Here is a 20,134-nt window from a genome sequence, read left to right on the forward strand (position 1 = left end):
AAATGGAATAATTGAGTTTTAGTTGTATTTTAACAATAGGCATCAATTCTGCTTTGGACAATTTACAATATGCATTTTATTATAGCTTTAAATGTGCTTATCCTTACATGTATTTTCTTTGCAGGTTTAATAATGATTTATTTAAAAATGTTTCTTGAAAAAATATCTCTTTTGTTTAAAGGACAAAGAAGCATGTATTATGTTTTCCCCATTTTTATTTTACTGGAAATAGATATTTGCACGTTTGTATACCAACCACTAGGAGTCACTACCTTACCACATCCTTGCTGCATGGAGTTTATACCTGCAATCCTGTGAACACATATGAGTTGGTGGCATTGAGCAAAGGCACATGTGGTGCAAATCTTATAAAAATGCCCATATGTCTGCTGTCTTAAAGATAACATGGGATGTATGTATGCCACTCTTTAGGTCAATAAAATTAATGGGTAAATAAGACAATGCCATTTTAAATTTCTGATGGTTTTTCCCTTCCGAGGTAAGGAATAGCATGTCACTTGTAGGGATTATTTTGTCCATAACAAATCAGAGTATCATCTTTAAAGAATTGGAAGAACTGTGTGCAGGATTCTAGGTACAGGAGCCTCACAGGCAGCTCAGAATATGGTCTTATTGAATCTAAGGGCTTAGAGGGTGTTTGAAGCAAAACTATGGTTTATGTGTTCAGGACTGATGCCAAGCAAAGACCTTACTGACTGCTACGAGTCCTACCAGAAAACACCTCACACATAAACACCCTCAAGCTTTCTGATTTCTTCATGATGCTGCTTTATCTAAGGAGTCATTTAATCAGTTAAGAGTGGATATTATTTGTTTAAACTATGATACTCCAGAAGCATGCAGAAAAAATTATATACTTTTAAGAATGTTTTAAAAATAACATTTAGGGGTCAAAATGATTTCTTTAGAAGCAAAATTGCTGTGGAAATGGAGTGAAATTTTAATTTGGTGAATAAATCCTGCTTTAGATATAGTGCCATAGAAATCTATCTCTAACATAAATAGAGTTACAGTCATCTGTCCTTGTGACTTGTGGTTTGCTCTGCTGTGGCTAATACTGTCTGATTAAAAATATACATTATGGCAGGGTAGAAATAGCTTTGGTTATAAAATGACAGGGGACAAAGCAAAGACATAAATTTACTACATCCAGTGCTATTTTATGACTCTAATAAGTCATCTTTAACTTTGACCTAGAGTTACTTGGAGAATAAATCATTGCAGTTTTTCTAACTTGTATATTTTGATACATGGGACTGTTGGTTTGCACAATGAAGAAATCTTGACTAATAATCTATGAGTTTTGAGATGCACTATGTAATCCTAGTAAAATAACAGATTTGTCTGTGATTGAGTTTTATTTTTGCTTCAAAAACTGTAGTCAAGTATTCATTTCATTGTGAATTTATACAGGAAGACCAGAAATAAAACATTTAGATTTATTATACAGAGCTGTCGTCCTTAATTATGTATATGTAATGTACCTCAAAATTGTTACTATGAAAGATGATAAAATAGCATACTGACTGCATAAAACATAAACTCTAATAGACACTATAACTTTTTTGTATATTAATAAAACAAATATATTAATAAAATGTAGATAGACAAGAAGATGAATGTACCCTCCTCTCTGTCTCTTGCCTCACAATGGTGTGGTTACAAACCCTGGTAACTAAGTACTTTACATTTTACCTCCTGAATATTGTTTACTTCTGTTTCTTTTCCTTAATTTAAACTATGTCAGTTTAGTTTCTTAACATCTTTAGTTAGTGGCCATTTTGATGACTTTTTGAGTAAATTTTTTCATATGTAATTGATACTTTAATTGATATATGAATGTACAAATGTTTGATTATTAAAAGGAGGTTATGGGGCTGGGGTTGTGACTCAGCGGTAGAGTGCTCACCTAGCATGCAAGGGGCACTGGGTTCGATCCTCAGCACCACATAAAAGTAAAATAAAGATATTGTGTCCACCTAAAACTAAAAAATAAAAAAAGGAGGTTATGGCCTGCAGGCATGGTGTATTTGGGGTAGATGATGTCATAGATTTGGAATACTTTATGTAACCCCTTGTCTCCACTTTTGCCATCTGTGAGAAGCCTCAAGTATTTGGTGTAGGTTATTATTGATCACAAAATAGATTGGCAAACTGATTTTAACGAGCAGAAATGTGTCTATTTACATAGGCAGTGTCTAGCTAATATTCAAACACTAATTAAAATCTATGGCAGAAGAGAATAATCATGAAGCTGAGATGTCTGAATTTTTTTTTCTTGTGTTTTGATGCTTTGAAATGGACCCTTACAGACAGTGGAGTGCCCCTGCCAGGGTGAGCTAATTCCTAGAGGTGGCAAACAAATGGCTTTGGAAGGAGCCTTTGAAATGCAAACCAATCAATCAGAGCCCACACCCACAACCACCTCCTCTAGGGGATTCTCACACTTAGGGCCATTCTGCCCCTGCCCTAACTTACTCCAGGGTTGGTATCAGATATATAGGGACATTCTGTTTCCCAAACCCCACTGAAATTATCCAAACCAGCCAATTCTAGGCTAGCTGACCCTTCCTTGCCAGTTAAGGCTCCTGCCTGCTTTCCCCCCTCACTCCCTCTGCCTCCAGGCAGGCCCTGATGCTACTTCCACCCCCTTGTCCCTGGCCTGGAGTGGTGAGCTGCCTCCTCTTCAGAACTGTAAGCACAAACAGTGTTTTCCATGGCCAGCTGTCTCCTGATCTGCTGCCATCACCACACATGAATCACCATTAAACCTACATTTTAAAGTAGAACAGATCAACATTTTTTTAAAAGCTTACATTTATTGAGTACTTCGTGATAGGCATGGTGGTAAATGCTTTTCACAGGGGATCTTACTAGGTCCTACCAGCTTTATGAGGTAAATATTTTGTAGCCTCATTTTGCAATTAAACGTTTTCTTACTGTAAGAGGGTAAGGAACCTACCCAAAGTTCGATAGCCAGGAAGTGGTGGAGTAAAAGTTTAGAACAAGACTTTCTGCACCCAGCCCTCAAGCTCAAATATGCCACCACTAGGCTGAATTCTGCAAAACCTAGAAAACTTGTCCCTTTGTTTCCATTCATTCTTGTCAACTATTGGCAGATTCTTTTTTTTTTTAATATAAAAGAATATGAAAACAAAACACACTGAAATATCTACTCCATTCCTAAAGAGCTTCACATCTTTATTTATGTAACAATTGCACTATGTGCATGTAATTGAATAGAACATGTAATTCATCACACCTGAAAACTGGAAAATAGGGAAATCACAATTTCTAAAGACAATTTCACCAAAGTGCAATTGAGTGACAGATTGTAAAGATGTCAATGATTGTATTAAAAGTCATCAAAATGGCCAGGCTTCATAAGGCCAAAAATGTTCTTCCATGACTCTTAATAAAAAACAAAAAAGAAAACCCAATGGAATTTGCATTTGAGTGGTCATGCTTAGACTTCACCCTTGTGACATTTCTCCTAAAAGCATCATTGGTCCAGGACATGTCATATATCCTGACTTCTCCTAAGGCAGAGAGAGTCTTGTTTAAAGAAACAATCACCTTGGAAGATGTAAATTTAAACAGAAAAAAAGTGTTTTTCACCTTTTGGATCATTCTTGATGATAATCAATTAGTTGGAATTTTATAAATTTTCAGAGCTGACTTAAAAAAATAAACTAGTAGACTTGTCTTTCCCAGCCATGAAATACAGCTCATGATGGTGATTTGTTATTTGGTACCAACATTATTAAGTCCCTCTCAACTGTCAAAACATATTTTAAGTAAGCAGAATTTAGGAACAAATGACTTAATTGACACACAACTCAGATAACACATGGGTCCCCTGACCATGCAGGATCTGAGTACCAATAAACTGAGTCACAAGATTGCCTTCTTGGTGCACATTCAAAATCCTCACCAAGAGTTTCTGAATTCTTGACAGTGAAATGATGAGAGGCCAGAGGGCTTGCATTTTTATGGACACTTAACTCAAGCATGATGTCTTTCACAGTTTCTTTGTGCAGTTCTTCTCTATATGTGATTCCTGCAAAGTACCTGTGAGTGGAATTTACTCAAGAGTCAGAGGATATGTGAGAAAGGTAGAGGAGGGACTTGTTTCAGTCCCCACAACTTCTAGTTAAACGTGTGCTTCTCCATGGTCCTTCTGGCTACAGGGTTTCTCATACGCCCTTGGTTTGTCCCACGTCATCACTGCACATTCCCCACCCCATACACACTACCCAGTATCTTCTGTCCTCTCCCCCTTCTTTGGAAGCCAGAGCAGGGACTTTCCTGGTCTCCTACAGAGCAGTGGAGCAATTCTCCTTCGTGCTTTGGGTTCTTATGCCTCCCTCACTGTCAGATTCACTCTTTCCCTCAAGAAACCCCAAAGATCAGGGTCCTCCTCCCAAGCAGCCTGCTCTGTTTAAGATAACTTGCTAGGAACAACTAGTAGGGATTTTTAAAAAGTCATTGTTAAAATTTGTCATACACTGAATTAAGAAAATAGCTTCAATTTGGATCTAAAAAGTAGACAGATTTAAAAAAAAATCCCAAAGCATATTGTTGGCTCATTTGTCTGTATGCATCAGTAAACAGAAAACAATCCTATTAAATTCCTAAAATCGTTTGTGATCAGATGGTTGCTGGAGTTTAGCTTCTGCTTAATGTGACTTTTGTATCTTTGGTGATTTGTGAGCCCACTTTGATTATTATTATCAAATCACAGGGGGAGAGGTGGAGAGCACTATATCACCAAGGCATAATTTTTTCAGCCATATACTTGGACTGTATGCACTTGGCTCTTTTTTCAATATAACTTTTATCAGAGATGTTTGGATGACTTTGTACCAGAGCCAAATTTCCTTCCCTGGTGGTCAGGTAACTATTCTTTCACTAAAATATACTTTGAGCAAGCCTCTACTTTTGTTTCTTTTACTTGTCTTAAACTTAGTTGTCTCATTCTTCTTATTGAATTACCTTGAGGAGGAGCTAAAACCAATCAAACCTCAAGAAATGGTAACTTGGCACTGGGCTTATTGCTAGACTTTGCAATGTATTAAACATGCTTTCTCTCTCTCTCTCTCTCTCTCTTTCTCAGTGCCTACTGGGGGTTGAACTCAGGCACTTGACCTCTGAGTCACATCCCCAGCCCTATTTTGTATGTTTATTTAGAGAGAGGGTCTTGCTGAGTTGCTTAGCGCCTTGCTTTTGCTGAGGCTGGCTCTGAACATGGCGATCCTCCTGTCTCAACCTCCCCAGCCACTGGGTTTACAGGAGTGTGCCACTGCACCTGGCCAAGCTCTCTTAGTTGAGTTTTGACTATTGGAAAATACTCAGTTTAAAATGCTGAACTCAGGAGTCAGTGGCAATTATTCTGAGAAAAATTATTTGCATTCTGTGGCATTTTCCTAGAGGAGAAATGTTTTTGGTTAGCATTTTTTTAAAAAATATAAGTCCTTAGCAGTATACCTATCTCACTGGAAGTTTCCAAATGGCTTGCTTGTATATGTACATGTCTGTGACATCCTGTTTATGTTTCATTTGCTTTTCCCCTGAATACTGGGTTAGATGTAATAACGCTGTGCTTCCCCATCTTTTCATCCAGTTTATAAATCCCTGAGGCAAAGAAATGATTATTTATTTTGGTCTCATAGAGAGAGGAGGTACTGAAGTTTATGGTCTGTGTTGAGCCATGGTTTAGTTTCTGAGGTGTTTTCTAGTATCTTTGATTTTAAAACACACCTGCAGGTCATGGTAGCTTTTGAGAGGTCAATGGGATGTGTTTTGTTCTTTGTACCATAGACTTTAACTGTAATTCTATGCTCCTTTTTTGAGGACTGATGCATTTTTATTATGTTTAACTATAACAAATTGCTGAAGCTCTATCATTTTTGACAATGAGAACAATGCCATGTAGTTAACCCTTATGTTGCTTACGGACAAAGTGCCACTGCGGGAGGGGAGACTGTGACCAGGTTGCAGACTATGGGTGCCAAAAAGCCAGGCTACAGAATTCTCTAGTTTGAATACCGAGTTCTCACATTACCATCTAAGGTAGGCAGGATATGTGGGGGAGTGGGTCATCAGTTGAGGTAAGGGGCAATTACCTGACAGCTGTTCCCTGATGCTTGATCTTGAAACTTCTTGTTAATAGAAGGCTGCCAACGCTTTGGTAAAGAGCCTACAGCTTGGACTTTCATTCTGCAAATTTTTATGAGAAAGTAAGACGAGTTTAGTCCCATGTTGGGCACTAGTTACGTACGGTGTTAACTTAAATAGATGTTTTTGCTTTCCCAGGGTTTATCTTCTCCCAGGGCGGGAGGCAGTGGAGGAACAGGTAACTAAATTTATACTCAAGTCCAGATTGAAAGTTGCAATAAGATTAATTAATAGGATCTGGGATTGAGAGCAATTAGGAAAAGGGATTAATTTAGTGATCAGAGGTTTGTTTGAAGTTTTGAGACATGAAACATATACTAAGAGGCAACCATAAAGAGATCCTGGGAGCTGGGCATTCCCTATGTAGAGATTTTGTACACTTAAGCGTGAGCTGGTGCTCTAAGGAAGGAAGGAGCTGGGCATATTCTAGGAGCTGAAAGGAAAGTGAAAGAAAACCCTGAGAGGAATTCAAGGACATAAGACAGATACCAGGCTGTGAGGTGGGGCTCTAGAGATAAGCAGGGCCATGCTGTACAGGGTCCTGTAGACTACTGTCAGGAGATCAGCTTCTGATATCAATAAAAAACAAAGGTATTCAATGTTTATAATTGGGAGAATGCCAAGGGAAGTGATCACTTACGAGTTTGTGAAAGATCATTCAGGCCTGGGGGAGAAGATGGGAGGTGAGCAAGAATCAAAGCAGAGTGATGGTGGACCCTTGCAATAGGGAGTCAGCATCAGAGATGAGAAAAGAACACATTGAAAATAAACTGCAGGGGATCTTACTGATGGATTGAGTCCGGGGTGAAGAAGGAGAGGAGTCAATGTCAAGAGCTAGAATGTGGGTACTTGGTGGTACCCTTTGTAGTTTACTAAATACATGCTTTAGCTTTAATGCTCCACATTGTTTTCATGTGAGGATTTATGCTTTGGGTCTCAGAGGCTGCCTCTTTTATACATTCTAATAAAATTCTTGGCTTTTCCTCTGACACTTTATAGTATCTTAACTGGTTAATTTTACATTTTCAAATATTTTGCACATTTTAATTTATTTTTAAAGTGTTTCTGGAGCTCTCTTTATCTTGATTTTCTTACTCTGCTGTGGCTTTGGTTATAACACCTTATTTTATTAATATCTCTTCTTCAGGTTTTATTTGCTGAGTTATACTTAGTTTTTATTGATTATATATATATACATATATTTTTAAACTTGGAATATGTTCTTCAATATTTTCTTATACTTCTTCAAGTTTGTTTTCATTTTTTGAAAATCTTTTAGTATTTAGGATATTGTCTTTTATCTATGATCAAGCTTTACCTTAATAGATGTCTGGCAATACCAGTGGTCACTATATCAATACCATTCTTGTTAGCCCCCATCTAAACAAAGGGACTGCATATTTACTCTCCAGATGGCCCTGGCACAGACCTGCCTATGTCCTTTAGCGATAGCCTGTATTTCCATTTGTTTTTTGGTAAGTAAAATAGAAGACATGATTCAGTACAACATAAGATTTCACTGGTTTATGACTTCACTGGTGACACAAATGAAAAGCTGAAAGAATCTGCGAGGCATAAGAAATGACAGGACCTAAAGATCATGTTCTGCATCATCTACCATCACTGTTTATTTGGTGAAATTCACAATATCATAGTAGCAAGGGTGTGATTATAATACTAAAAGCAATAGTAATAATGGTAACAATAGTAACAGATGCTATTTATTAAGCATTTAATATGTTCTATATTGGACTATAGTTTAACATGTATTCATATCATGCTAGAGGAAGATATTATTTTAAATATATTTATAAGTGAGGAAAGTGAACTTAAATGAAGAAGGGCAATGGGAAGCTAGATGGATCTACATTTGCATTCTGATCTGCCAACTGTCAGCTATGGGATCTTGAAGACGAAATTTTGTAACACTTGAACTTATATAATCTCTTTGTGTCTCAGTTTTCCTGTCTTTAAGACTGAAGATTTTAAAACACAGCTTGTGTTTTAATAAGTGTAATAAGTGATGCTTATAAAACATCTTCTTAAACAATTAGACTTCTCCTGAGGGTCTGCTCCCATGCCATTGCTCAAACTCCCTCTTCTCCACCTTTAAGAAATCCTTCTGGCCTTGTCTTCCCCACTGAACATGGAAGGTCCCCAAGAGATGAACTACAGAAGCCCTGTAACTTCGAGAAAATCCCAAACTTGCTTGCCTTGGAGGCTATAGAGGCCATGACAGAGGGCAATGACAACGGAGTACCAGGCTTTGTTCTCAATCTAGAGTTAAAGACCCGGGTTTATTCATCTTCCCAGAATAATTACTTCCTTGATTTTCTTCTTCAAGCAGGACACAGTTCTGGTAGGTAGAGTCAGTCCCTAAAGGAATGGAGGAAAAGGCTCTAAAATATCTACCAGTATTTCTTCTGGAAAAGTTCATTATTGCTGCGTTGTTTTCTTTCTTTCCCTAAGCATTGTAGATAAAATAAATTGTTTGACTTTGGGTTGCACCCAAGAGTTTGTGTGGGACTTCAATTCTCTAATGTCATACTCATCCTGTCTCTCTCTCTGCCTATCATGTCTCTTTCTGTATCTCTACCTGTATCTAAATATGTATGTATATATGTACACACAGACTAGCATGTCTGAGCCCATGAGGGCTGTTGTAATAACATATCATAAACCAAGTAGCTTATAAACAACAGAAATTTATTTCTTATAGTTCTGGAGGCTGGAGGCTGGACACCAGAGCCTGGGAAGTAGAAGATCAATCAAGGCACCAAGGGATTTGGTGTCTGGTGAGGGTCCACTTCCTGATTCACAGATAATCATCTTCCCCCTGTGTCCTCACATGGTGGGAGGGCAAAGCAGCTCTTTGGGGCCTCTTTTATTAAGAGCACTAATCTCATTCACGATGACTTCTGCTTTCAAGTCTGAATTACCACCCAAAGGCTCTTCCTGTTAATAACATCACATTAAGGGTTAGGATTTCAATAAGTGTTTTTTTTTTTTTCCTTTTTGAGGATAGTATACAAACATTTAGGCTATAGGAATCTCTCTGTCTCTCCCAACACACACAAAGACACACACGCGCGCGCGCACACACACACACACACACAGATGTGTATTTGTCTATGAGTCTGTGCATCTACATAGCTACCTATCAACACTATGAATCATAGGCTAGTGGTTCAAACAAAATATATATTTATTTATTTTCCAAATAAGCCTGAATTCGAAGTGGTCCAGGGGTAGAGATTCCTCTGCTCTATGAGTAATTGTATTATTTTATCACAACTTCCTCTAGGGCAATCTCTACTTTCATGAGTAAAAATGATTTGTCCCTATCACACTTTTTCCAGATTGTTGAAAGTTAGAAAAAGGAAGTATAGGAGGAACAGCTTGCTTTTAAGGGTATGGCCTAGAAGATGCAGGTATTACATCTGCTCATTTCTCACTGGCAAGAATTTACTCTCATGGTTACACCTAACCCCACCAAAGTCTGGACAGTGCAGTTCTTCTCCAAATGCAATGTTCGAATACATTGCAGAGTAGACTCTAACAGGAAGAGGGGATGGTGGTCATGGTCTGGGGATAATTGCTCTTCATTATTAACAGAAGGAAGAAAGTTCCAATAAAAAAGATTTCTGTAGTTTATTTAAAAAAGAAAAAAATGGTTACAGTGAATTTTTCCAAAAGTTTTTTTTTTTTTTAGAATGAGGCTCAATAGAAAGTTCATAACTTAACACTAACATTCTGAAAACAACAAGAATAAGTCAATATTGTTCTTGTTACTTAAGATTTCTATGTGTTGAAAATGTCTGCTATTTCATTTGTACTTTAAAACCCCTACATGTTAGAAATAGTTTTCTCTTCCATGCTGCTTTGTGAGGTGCCCCATCTAGGGATCTGGCAACAAGGTGAGCGGTGGGGAGCTACTTCCAATCACTTGTATCATTATCTGATACATTTCCTTTCAGTGTTTTAAATCAAAATGGAAGTTTTGAGGAATTAAGCAACTTGTCTAAGCTCATGAGCCAATAAAGAAGAGAGACTGAGCCCTGTTTCAATGTGGCTGAGCCCACAATTCTAATCTCAGTGCTTCAGCCTTTCCAATATACATTTTTACACAAATGACTTATTTTTCTTCAACTCAGGATTATGGGAAGCTTATCATCATCCTCATCATCATCTCCATCATTTTTCTGTCTTTTGAAAACATGTAACAAATAAATTCAAATGGGGAATGACCATATTAGAATAAAAGCAAGTGATTTATTGCTGGTTATGCTGGTTACTTTCTGTTTTCCCTCCAAGATCCATTTAATCCCCTCCCCTGGCCTACTCTGAACCCCAGGAAGGTAAACTTTATAGACTGCTGCACACAGGTGCCTTTGCCCTTTGACTTCTGACTGGCTTCCAGTTAGAGGGTGAATGTAGCAGGAAGTCTGAAACAGGCAAAGCAGGGGAACTGGGGTATTTATTTCCTCTGCCATTGCTGAGTTCCTCTTAGCCTCTTTTCTGTGGAAACCTCTCTTATAAGTTTCTGCAACATCATATCTTCCCATGAACCCTAGACCTTGGGTGGCAAGAGCTTCCGGTTGCTGACAGCTCCTGGGTATTTGGATTAAGTCTATAGGTTTATATAACCTTGTTCACATTAAAGAAGGTGGGACTTTCTTTTAATGTTTCTTAATAAAATTGGGAATGCCACCTGTTTCCTGCTAGGATCCTGAAGCTAACTTGGGTTATTACTGTAAGTTAAAAAAAAAAAAAATGTTTGACTAAAAAAATCTTAGTCTGGATAACACTTTCATATAATTTGATAATAACTTAAAGAGGATGGCTTTTTTCAATAAAGAAGCAAACAATACATCCCGTGACAATTTATTTTGATGATATAGTTTATTATAAAAATCAGAATTGGCTTCCATTGGAAATCATTCTTTACCATCCAAGACTCTTTAGTGTTGTATCACCTTTTAGAAATAGATACCTGTTTCATTTCATGACCATGAACTTCAGTACACTGCAGACAATTCTTTGTAGGAGTCAACTGGTGTTTTACAAAAATAGTAAAATAGTACAGAAATTGTCATGGAATGGAATAAGCTGCAGTGATGGATCTTTAGTAACCAATCTATGTTCAAACATCCCTAAATCCCATCTGGGCTAAGAGCCCATTCAAATTGGAACTCCTTCCAATGAATGGAATTTTAATTGACATTTTGATCATCTAATTATATTTCTCAATTACTATCACAATGTGAATCTTCCTCCAAATATCTACACTGCCCCAGAAAAACAATCAACTCAGTCTTCTTCAGTAATATTGTTCACTAACTTTTCTCACTCTTTGGACTTTTCAGAGAGCCCTGGATAAACACTACCTACATATCTCATATTAAAGAAAACTTAGTCATTTTATAACTTACCAGACAACTTTTATGGCCTGCAAAATATTCAGGTTTCATGCCATCTTTTCTTTGTAATAAATCACAAATTTGTCTTTCGTCTCACTATCTTGCATGAGTAATAAGCACATATTAAGCCCAAGGACTCCATTCATTCCCCTTTTTTTATTACATTCTATTTTGATTTATGGTAACATCTCCAGAAACTGGAAGACTCTTTTTGGCCTCCACTATTCTTTCTGTATTGATTGTCTGTAGATAAGAAATATTTGTGGACTCAATTTATGTACTTGACATTGATTCTTAGGTAATTTACTATTATTAAAAATAAATGACTAATATTTATTCCTATCTTACGATGATTTAGACCCTTATATAACATCTCATGTAATTATTACAACAACCCTATAAGCATTATCGTGAGCATTTTACAAATGAGGAGACTGAGTCTTAAAGTGTTCCAACTGCTTGTCCATGTTAACTTGTAATTTGAAGAGTTTGAATTTAATCCTGGGTCTTTTAAAAAAAAATGTGAATTTAACCATTGCATTCTAAAATTCGTTTTTGCAAAGAGGATTTAGGGTCACTGTGAAAAAAATATTAAATCTGTTACATAGAATAGTCTTCTGATTTCTTTTATCCCAATGCCCAACATGACCATTTAAAAAAAATCAGTCTCGATACCACTTTCATATAATTTGATAATAACTTAAAGAGGATGGCTTTTTTTTCCAACAAAGAAGCAAATAGTGCATCCCCATGACAATTTATTTTGATGATATAGTTTATTATAAAAATCAGAATTGGTCTCCATTGGAAATCATTCTTTACAACTACATACTAAACAGTGGCTCAGCACTAATTATGTGAAACTATAGTTCCTCTCTTTGGTAGAAATTTTCTGACACCCAAAGGCCTGTGTTACATAATTGCATCAAAAAAGTCCATGAGTTTAGTTAATTTTGCAGTTAATTCTTCCTGTAGGGACATAGGAAAACCATGCTCTTTAGAATGAGATTATCCACAGGAGCCTTTACTGTGTTTTTAAAGACACTGATGGGATATTACTACTCTTGCTTTGAACAGTTTCCAGGTCTAAGTGTTTGGTATAGAACTCCAGAGACTCCATGGAGTTTGTTCATGCACTAGAGAAGATCCAGAGCTGATTCCTGAAGTAAATTCTTTTTTTTTTTTTTTTTCAGCAGGGCTCAGATGGCCCATTTCCAGGCAGAGCTGATGTAATCTCCCATTTCCAGTGTGAATGACATTGCAACAAACATTTATTGAGCACATCCTTTGGCAGACATCATGCTAGTTTCTGGTTGAGCTCTTTCAATGCCAAAACTGCCATCTGCTCTCCTGATTACACAGCAGAAGGGTTCTTTATCAGCTAGTACTAGATAGTCCTAGCCTCTTGGTCCTCATCAGAGAGTGCAACCAGAGTACAACCTCCAATGGTTTGATCTTTGTTTTCCATCAAGAGTCCAGCTGAGAGAAGTGATAGGCAGAGGACATCATTTACATAGTATTCATCCTTCTAGTTATCTGTCATTCCATTATGAAATCACATCATCATGGTCTCTTGCATATCACAAAAGTGCATTTTGACATATTTGCTGGCTTGTTTTTCTTTTTTGAATCAGTAGTCATAGAAGACATAACTGCTTAGAATTTAATGCTATATTTGCTACAAAAAATGTTGAAGACATTAATGTAGTAAATACTTACAGATTGTCTAGGGTGCACAAGGTACTAGGTACTGAATGAAAGTCATAGTTCCTATTATCACCACTGGGTTTGCTGTCCAGTGAGGCAAATGTGATGTGAGAATACTTACAGAGGAAGATATGATTGATTTTTGCTGGGATAGTAAAGGATTCTTTATTGAGAAGGTGACCTTTTAAATTGAAATTGAAGGACATATAGGAGTTTTCCAAGAGACTGGGGAAAAGGATTGACAAAATTTCAGGCAAAGAAGGATGGGGCATGTACAAAGGCATAAAATCTCATGGAGTGACTTGGAGTGTCAGGAGAAGAAAAATTGAGGGTATCAGGCACTGATGATGTTAAAGGCAGTGTTGCAAAGATTGGTGCAACCAATAGTGAAGGCATTTTTGGGCCAAAATGAGATTTTTGGGTTTTTACCATAGTCAGTAGAAGATACTCTAACAGGCACTGTGGGGTATGCCATAACACAGGGATAAATAAATGGCAGGAAGGAGTGAGAAGGAAAAAGAATCTGGTTAGAGCTAGTAGGAGGGATGTAAACCTGTACTGGTGGGATTTAAGAGCCATTACTATTGTAGCATTTATTTGGAGACAAAATTTTTATGGGTTAATGAAAAAGCAAGAATATTATCTGTTAAATCAGCTAGTCTATCTGAAATAGTATGTAAGGCATCATTTAGACTACTATTCTAAGAAAAAAATCTGTCTTGTCTGTTAGATTATGAGAGTGGTTAACTGGATGGTAATTGCAGGCAGGTAGAGTATGGCTATAGGTGGGTTTCAGGGGACACATATTTGGAGTTTATATTTTGCCCTTGGAAAGCAGAGCTCTCTCTATCTGCTTCCTGATACCATGTCCTGAGCTGATTTCCTCTGCCACACCCTTCTACCATGATGTTCTGCCTTATCTTAGCCCCAGAGCAGTGGAGTCTGCCATCTATAGAGTGAAACTTCTCAAAAAGTGAATTTCAAGTAAACTTTTCATTCTCTAAGAAATTGTTCTTGTCAGGTCTTTTTGTCACAATGGCAAAAAAGTTCACTGAAAAAGGAGCAATCTATAATTTTTGCAGTTAGGCTAAGATCCTCATTTAACTGGAGTTGCTGTTAGGATCAGAGAGGGGATCTTCTGATTTTCTTTGTACCATTCCCAGAAATCTTGCATGTAGAATCATCAATGATAGGGAGTCAAGTCGGGGGAAGAGACATGGGACCCAGTAGGGAACAGGAGATTTTGCCTACTGTTACTGCTTCACATGTAGCACATAGACCAGAGGAGTGGTTCCAAGGAAGAGAGCCGAGGACATGGTCAGTAGAGATGTAGAGGTCATGTGAAGTAGCAGCACTGAGAGAGGAGAGTTCCTCCTATCAGCTGCCTCTTCTCTTACTGGGCAAATGTTTCCCAGCCTTGAGCACTTGATGTACTTCATGCCCCGTAGACACCAGGGTATCTTGAAGACCAAGGACCATCATGCCTTTTTATACATTGCTTGAGATGAGCAAAGCTTACATTTCTCCTTTGAGGTGGAATCTACTTCCTTATTAGTAATGCTGTTGAAATTATTTTGCTGAAACAGAGCAAATTTCATATATTTAAGGGCAAATGCTTTTCTTGGCATGTCACTGTAGTCTACATAGTAACAAAGGCAGACTGTTTTGATGGAGAAGGGGGCGTAGAAACAGGCACATGGAAGTTCTGGCACATTCATTTTGTTTGAATTCATCCCTGTGTTTTTTTTTTTTTCATTTACGAAAAATGAGGCATATATTCTTTTTACTGCCTTAGTTCCTGTACCAAATTCCACAGAGCCAGTCCCTCATTTTAGCTTAGCTAATTCTTAAAAGAAGTAGAATGAAGCAAAACTAAAATATTACCAGTTATTACTAAGTTTCAGACCTTGATGCTTTGTCATGGTGTTTCATTACCTTTGCTCTTATTTTGGCTGTGTCAGGTTTGTATTACTGTTAAGACTACCAACATATGAAAGAATATAATCTGCCTGGAAGAGCTATATATATTCTCTATAGCCCTGTATATTCATTTATAGTGTGTTTAATATATTGACCTGATATTTCTTATGGTGACTAAGATGACATGAGATATATAAAATAGTCTGAAGGTAAATGAAACCAAGGACTAGAGTCTCCTATGTAGCACTACAGAATTCCCTACTCTCAGAAATCTCACACAATCTTCCTGGCCCAAGCCAAGCCTTCTCTATCCTCAACAAGCAGATCTCCCCAACCCTTATCCCTCGGGTGCCATTTTTATTTCTACATCTTTTATTTGGCATTTATTTTCCATTCTACATTGTGGGTTACTTTTGTGTATGTTTACATAAAAATATATAATAATTTCCTTAAGATCTAAGATCCTTTTTACATTTTAAAATGGATCTTTGTGTTTCCCACCATGCTGATTAAAAATGGGAATCTGAACATATTTATAGTGTGATGGTATCCCTCCCTTCCTGGTTCATTAATTAAGAATGGATTCGACACCTACATTGCTAAGCAATGCAGACACAATATGAAATTCCTGCTCTGTGGTTGTATACTGGGAAATGGAGTGGGAGAATATGGGACATTGGAAAAGAAAGAAACTGGAGTAGTTCAAAGGAACAGAGGAGTTTGTTGGAAAGTGAATGCATTGTCCCTTTTTTTTTTTTTTTTTACTTTCATAGCAAAGTTTTAGAAATTAAAAGCAGCTCTGGAGCAAGTCCCTGGCTGTGTGTAAGTTCCCTGTAAATGTCTTCCTTTGGTGACCTTGGAATTATTATTTAATCTCACCAACACTCAAATTCTACTAATAATAGAGTCTACTACATCAAATGAGGTGATATTTGGTGCCTGGCTCACAATAATAATTAGTATTGGTTATTATCATTATTTTCATTATTAGCTGTTATTTTTACATGCATGAGTCTAAGGAAGGCCATGTCCAAGACTGCTTGGAGTAGACACCAGGGTATCTTGAAGACCAGGGACCATCATGGGCAGAGACAACCCAGGGTTGGGAGTTTGTTCGAAGGCTTTCTTTCCCAGATGGCATAGTTGATTCCTTCTACTCGAACACCCCAAAGGGTATGCAGGATCCTGCCATTTCTGGACTTGTGACACTTGCAGCTGCCCTGAGATCAACCCCTGCTGGCAACTTTCTCTCTGCATATAGTAAGCCTTACGAGAGGGGCGAAAATTTGAGAATAAAGAAAAACTTCTTTTTGGCCTTCTGGTTTGAAGTTTACTCAGATCTGAAGAGAAGAATCATGTTTATTGTTTTGTGAGTTAAACTTTCCTGGCTAGAACTTTGTTTTCTCAAATACTAACACCATGGATTTTCTTTCCCCCCACCCTCTCTTGTTAATAGGGTGCTGAGAAAATTTTGTCAATGAATGAATCAGGAGAACTGCAAGATCTCTTAACCAAAATTGAGGTAATTGTGCTTTTAGCAACTTATTTTTAGTAATCAAAATGTTAAGCACATTCGATTGTAATTTGGTTTTCCTAATTGAATTTCCCCCTATGTTGTTACAAACATGTAACAGGATACATGTGATGATTTTAATTGAATATCACATGCCATTAGGTTTGCTCCAGCTAAAGTGACTTTAGTACTAGGGTTGAATAATCTCATACTATTACTTGAAAATTTTGGTCTGCTTTATTTGAGCCTAATTCTCTGTAGCAGAGATATTGATGAGGTGTTTCAAGTCTGGCATTTGTGTTAAAACACACTTTAAAGTTTTGTTAAAGCTTTTATTTTTCCCATGAACTAGCTAAAGATGAAAGAAAAAAGTTATTTCTCTCAAACCACATTTTAATTTTCCCCCCATACTTCTAATGAAAACATCAGAGAAATACTATCAAATACATAATGCATCAGATTAATATGCAACCAGGGAACCCTTTTCACTTCTCTGATAAATTATTGTGTTATCCTGTTTCTTCCTATATGTAAAAAGATTACATTCGTTATCATGCAGATTGGGACCTTTTGAGAATGAATGTCCCTTTTCTGGGACAGCAAACATGAAACATTGCTTTCCTGGATGAGCTAGGCTGGTCTATGATTACCCAGTATCTCCATGCCATTATCTCCTCTTTTGGTCTTAACATCCTTTGCTATCCTTACTTCTCATGCTCTGCCAAACCTTTCATTTCAGTCAAAACAAGTATTTATATTTTGATCTTCCCAGAAGGAAAACACACTGTATTCATTCATTCAACAAATATTCTGAGTATCTACTATTTACAGGCATATTGCTAAGGGATACAATGATGCCCTGTCAAAGAATTGGTTGCATAGAGCAATGACCCAGAAAAGTTTTGTATTAATTTATGTCATAATACAATAGCATTGCATTTAGATACTATGCTTCAATAAAGATGATAGCTAGAGAGAAAATATCTGGGAGGGAAGGTCCCTGGATATAGGAAGGCAATGTACCATGATCTGATTAGTAAATTAAAAAAACCATAGGGTATTTTCAGAAAGCTAACCTTGTGTAAGAGTGGTTTAAATTCCCTTGGTTTGCACAATTTATAACTTGTGAAGTAGTATGACTTGCAAATCAGAGGATATTAACTCTAACCTCAGCTCCACTGATAGCTATGTAACTTTGGGCATATTTTTTCATTTCGAAGAATCTTGATTCCTTTACCTATTAGATGAGGGTGTGTACCTCCTGATTATTAATATGGATTAAATAAATCATTAATATGGATTAAATAAATCCATTCCATTTGTCCTCATATGCAACTCCAATCCTATGACACCATTAAGTTAGTGTGTATCCAATCATTTAACTTGGTTATTTTGTATTATTATTATCTCTGCATACTTTAAATTTATATAAATGGTATTATATAATATACCTAATTTGGTTTTAAAGTATTCTCACTAGGTACCTATGCATTTAACAACCATCTACATTGCTATGTGAGCCTTTAATCTACTCATTTTAACTGCTGCATGCTTCTCCATAGCAGCCATAACCAATAGAGTTTCTTTGGTGATGGGAATATCTTTCATTTTTAGTGTCCAAAATAATAGTCTCTAGCTGATAGTGGCTATTGAGCTATGGCTAGTATAACAGAGGAACTGGATTTTAATTTAATTTGATTTGATCTAAATCTAAATTTAAATTCACACCTAGCTAGTTGTTCTTGTTTTAGACAGTGTAGCTCCACAGTGCCCACATATTTTTATCTATCTTCCCACTTTTCCACTGATAAACACACAGGTGTCCTCTCATTCCCTCCTTCAAACAAACAGCACTGCAAGGAACAACAGTGAATGTGTTCCTTTATGGGTTTCCCAGGAGTAGAAATGGCTGAAGCCTTGCTTGTGTGTGTGCCTAATTCTAGATGGTGCCAGATGGCTTTTTGGAATGGTTGCATCAGTCAATACTCCCTCCTATAAAGAAAGAGATTTCTTGTGTTTCTACATTCCTGGAAATATTTCATATTACCATTTTCTAAAAATTTTCCAGAGTAGAAGTTATAGAACTATATAACCTTATTGTTTTAAATTATGCATTGCTGATTACTATTGAGTTTGGGTATCTCATTGTATGTTTGTCAGATTTTTACATTTTTTCTTATGTAAATTCTGTATTTTTATACTTTTCCCATTAAAATCACAGAATTATCTTTTTTGGGGGGATTTGATTTTTCAGAATATTCTTTTCTAATCTGGATATTAATTTCTAGTTGTTTTAGTCATTGACATAACATCCTTCCCATTTTAAAGTTTCTTTCATGTGTACTTTATCCAAAAGAAATTCTCTCATAAGATAATAAAATCTACCATTTTTCCTTATGTTTTGTGCCTCTGAACTTTAATTTAGTTCTTCATCTGAGAATTCCAAAGATATCATCCTCTATTTTCTTTTATTAGCTTTGTACTGTTTTTTATATTTAATTCTTTAATTTATATTCTACTTCTATTTTTTTTAATTATGGTGAACTAGCTTCCTAACACCATTTACTGAATAATCTATTATTTCTTTATTGCTTTGTTGTGCCCACTTTACATTATAATGAATCTCCTCATGTACTTGGGTCTTTGAGCTTTCTAGTCAATTCAATTGATTTGTTTGTTTCTTATTACACCAATATAATACTGTTTTTATTTCCATTGTTTAATATCGATTTTTTAGGGTCTTGATAACTGACTTAGATATCCTTTATTTTTCTTCTTTTGAGTCCATAATTCTTGAATTCTGCAATTTAACACCACCATGCTAGATCAATAGAACCATTCTCTCTCTCTCTCAGCTTAAAATACTTTGGAAAACAGTGAAAGTTTCTATGGGAAGCTGAGTGGATAAGACTTGTTGATAAAGGTTGGCAGCATCCTCCCAGGTGAGGAACTGGCCAAATGGCGCAGATGCAAGTGGAACAGAAGGTCGTAATTATGAAGACCAAGTTTCATACAGCTGTTTGTAGCAATGGGGTTCTGCTCCTGAGGTGACAGTTTGCAAGTCATCCTTCTAATAGAATATGAGCTCCAGTGGATACAGACTCTTATCTTTCTTATTCTTTCCTTTCCTGCTGGTGCCTAGAACAGGGATTGGCATATAATGGGCACTCAAACATTTGTTGAGTGAATAAATTAATGATTCCAGTTTCATTGAAGGATTTTGAATGAGGTAAAGCAGTTAAGAGATGAAAATCAAAATTATTATTTTATATAGGAAAATGCTTGGATGAAAAGAGTATTTTTAGTAGAATTTATTAATTTATATGTTTATGTAATTTGTTTATATTAATAAAAAGGCTATAGGTTAGAAGCCAAA

The 20,134-nt window shown here is 36.6% G+C and overlaps 1 protein-coding gene across 1 annotated transcript in view; it reads left to right on the forward strand.

The window, feature by feature from the left end:
* The window catches only part of Grxcr1 (glutaredoxin and cysteine rich domain containing 1), a 107,422-nt gene that overhangs the window by 81,301 nt on the left and 5,987 nt on the right, over positions 1-20,134 (forward strand). The window contains exon 3 of the mRNA XM_027945308.3: positions 16,702-16,767. Coding sequence (XP_027801109.2) covers positions 16,702-16,767 — 66 coding nt within the window. The remainder of the gene's footprint in view (positions 1-16,701; positions 16,768-20,134) is intronic.

Source organism: Marmota flaviventris, chromosome 7 (assembly GCF_047511675.1).
Source record: "Marmota flaviventris isolate mMarFla1 chromosome 7, mMarFla1.hap1, whole genome shotgun sequence".
Classification (NCBI taxonomy): domain Eukaryota; kingdom Metazoa; phylum Chordata; class Mammalia; order Rodentia; family Sciuridae; genus Marmota; species Marmota flaviventris.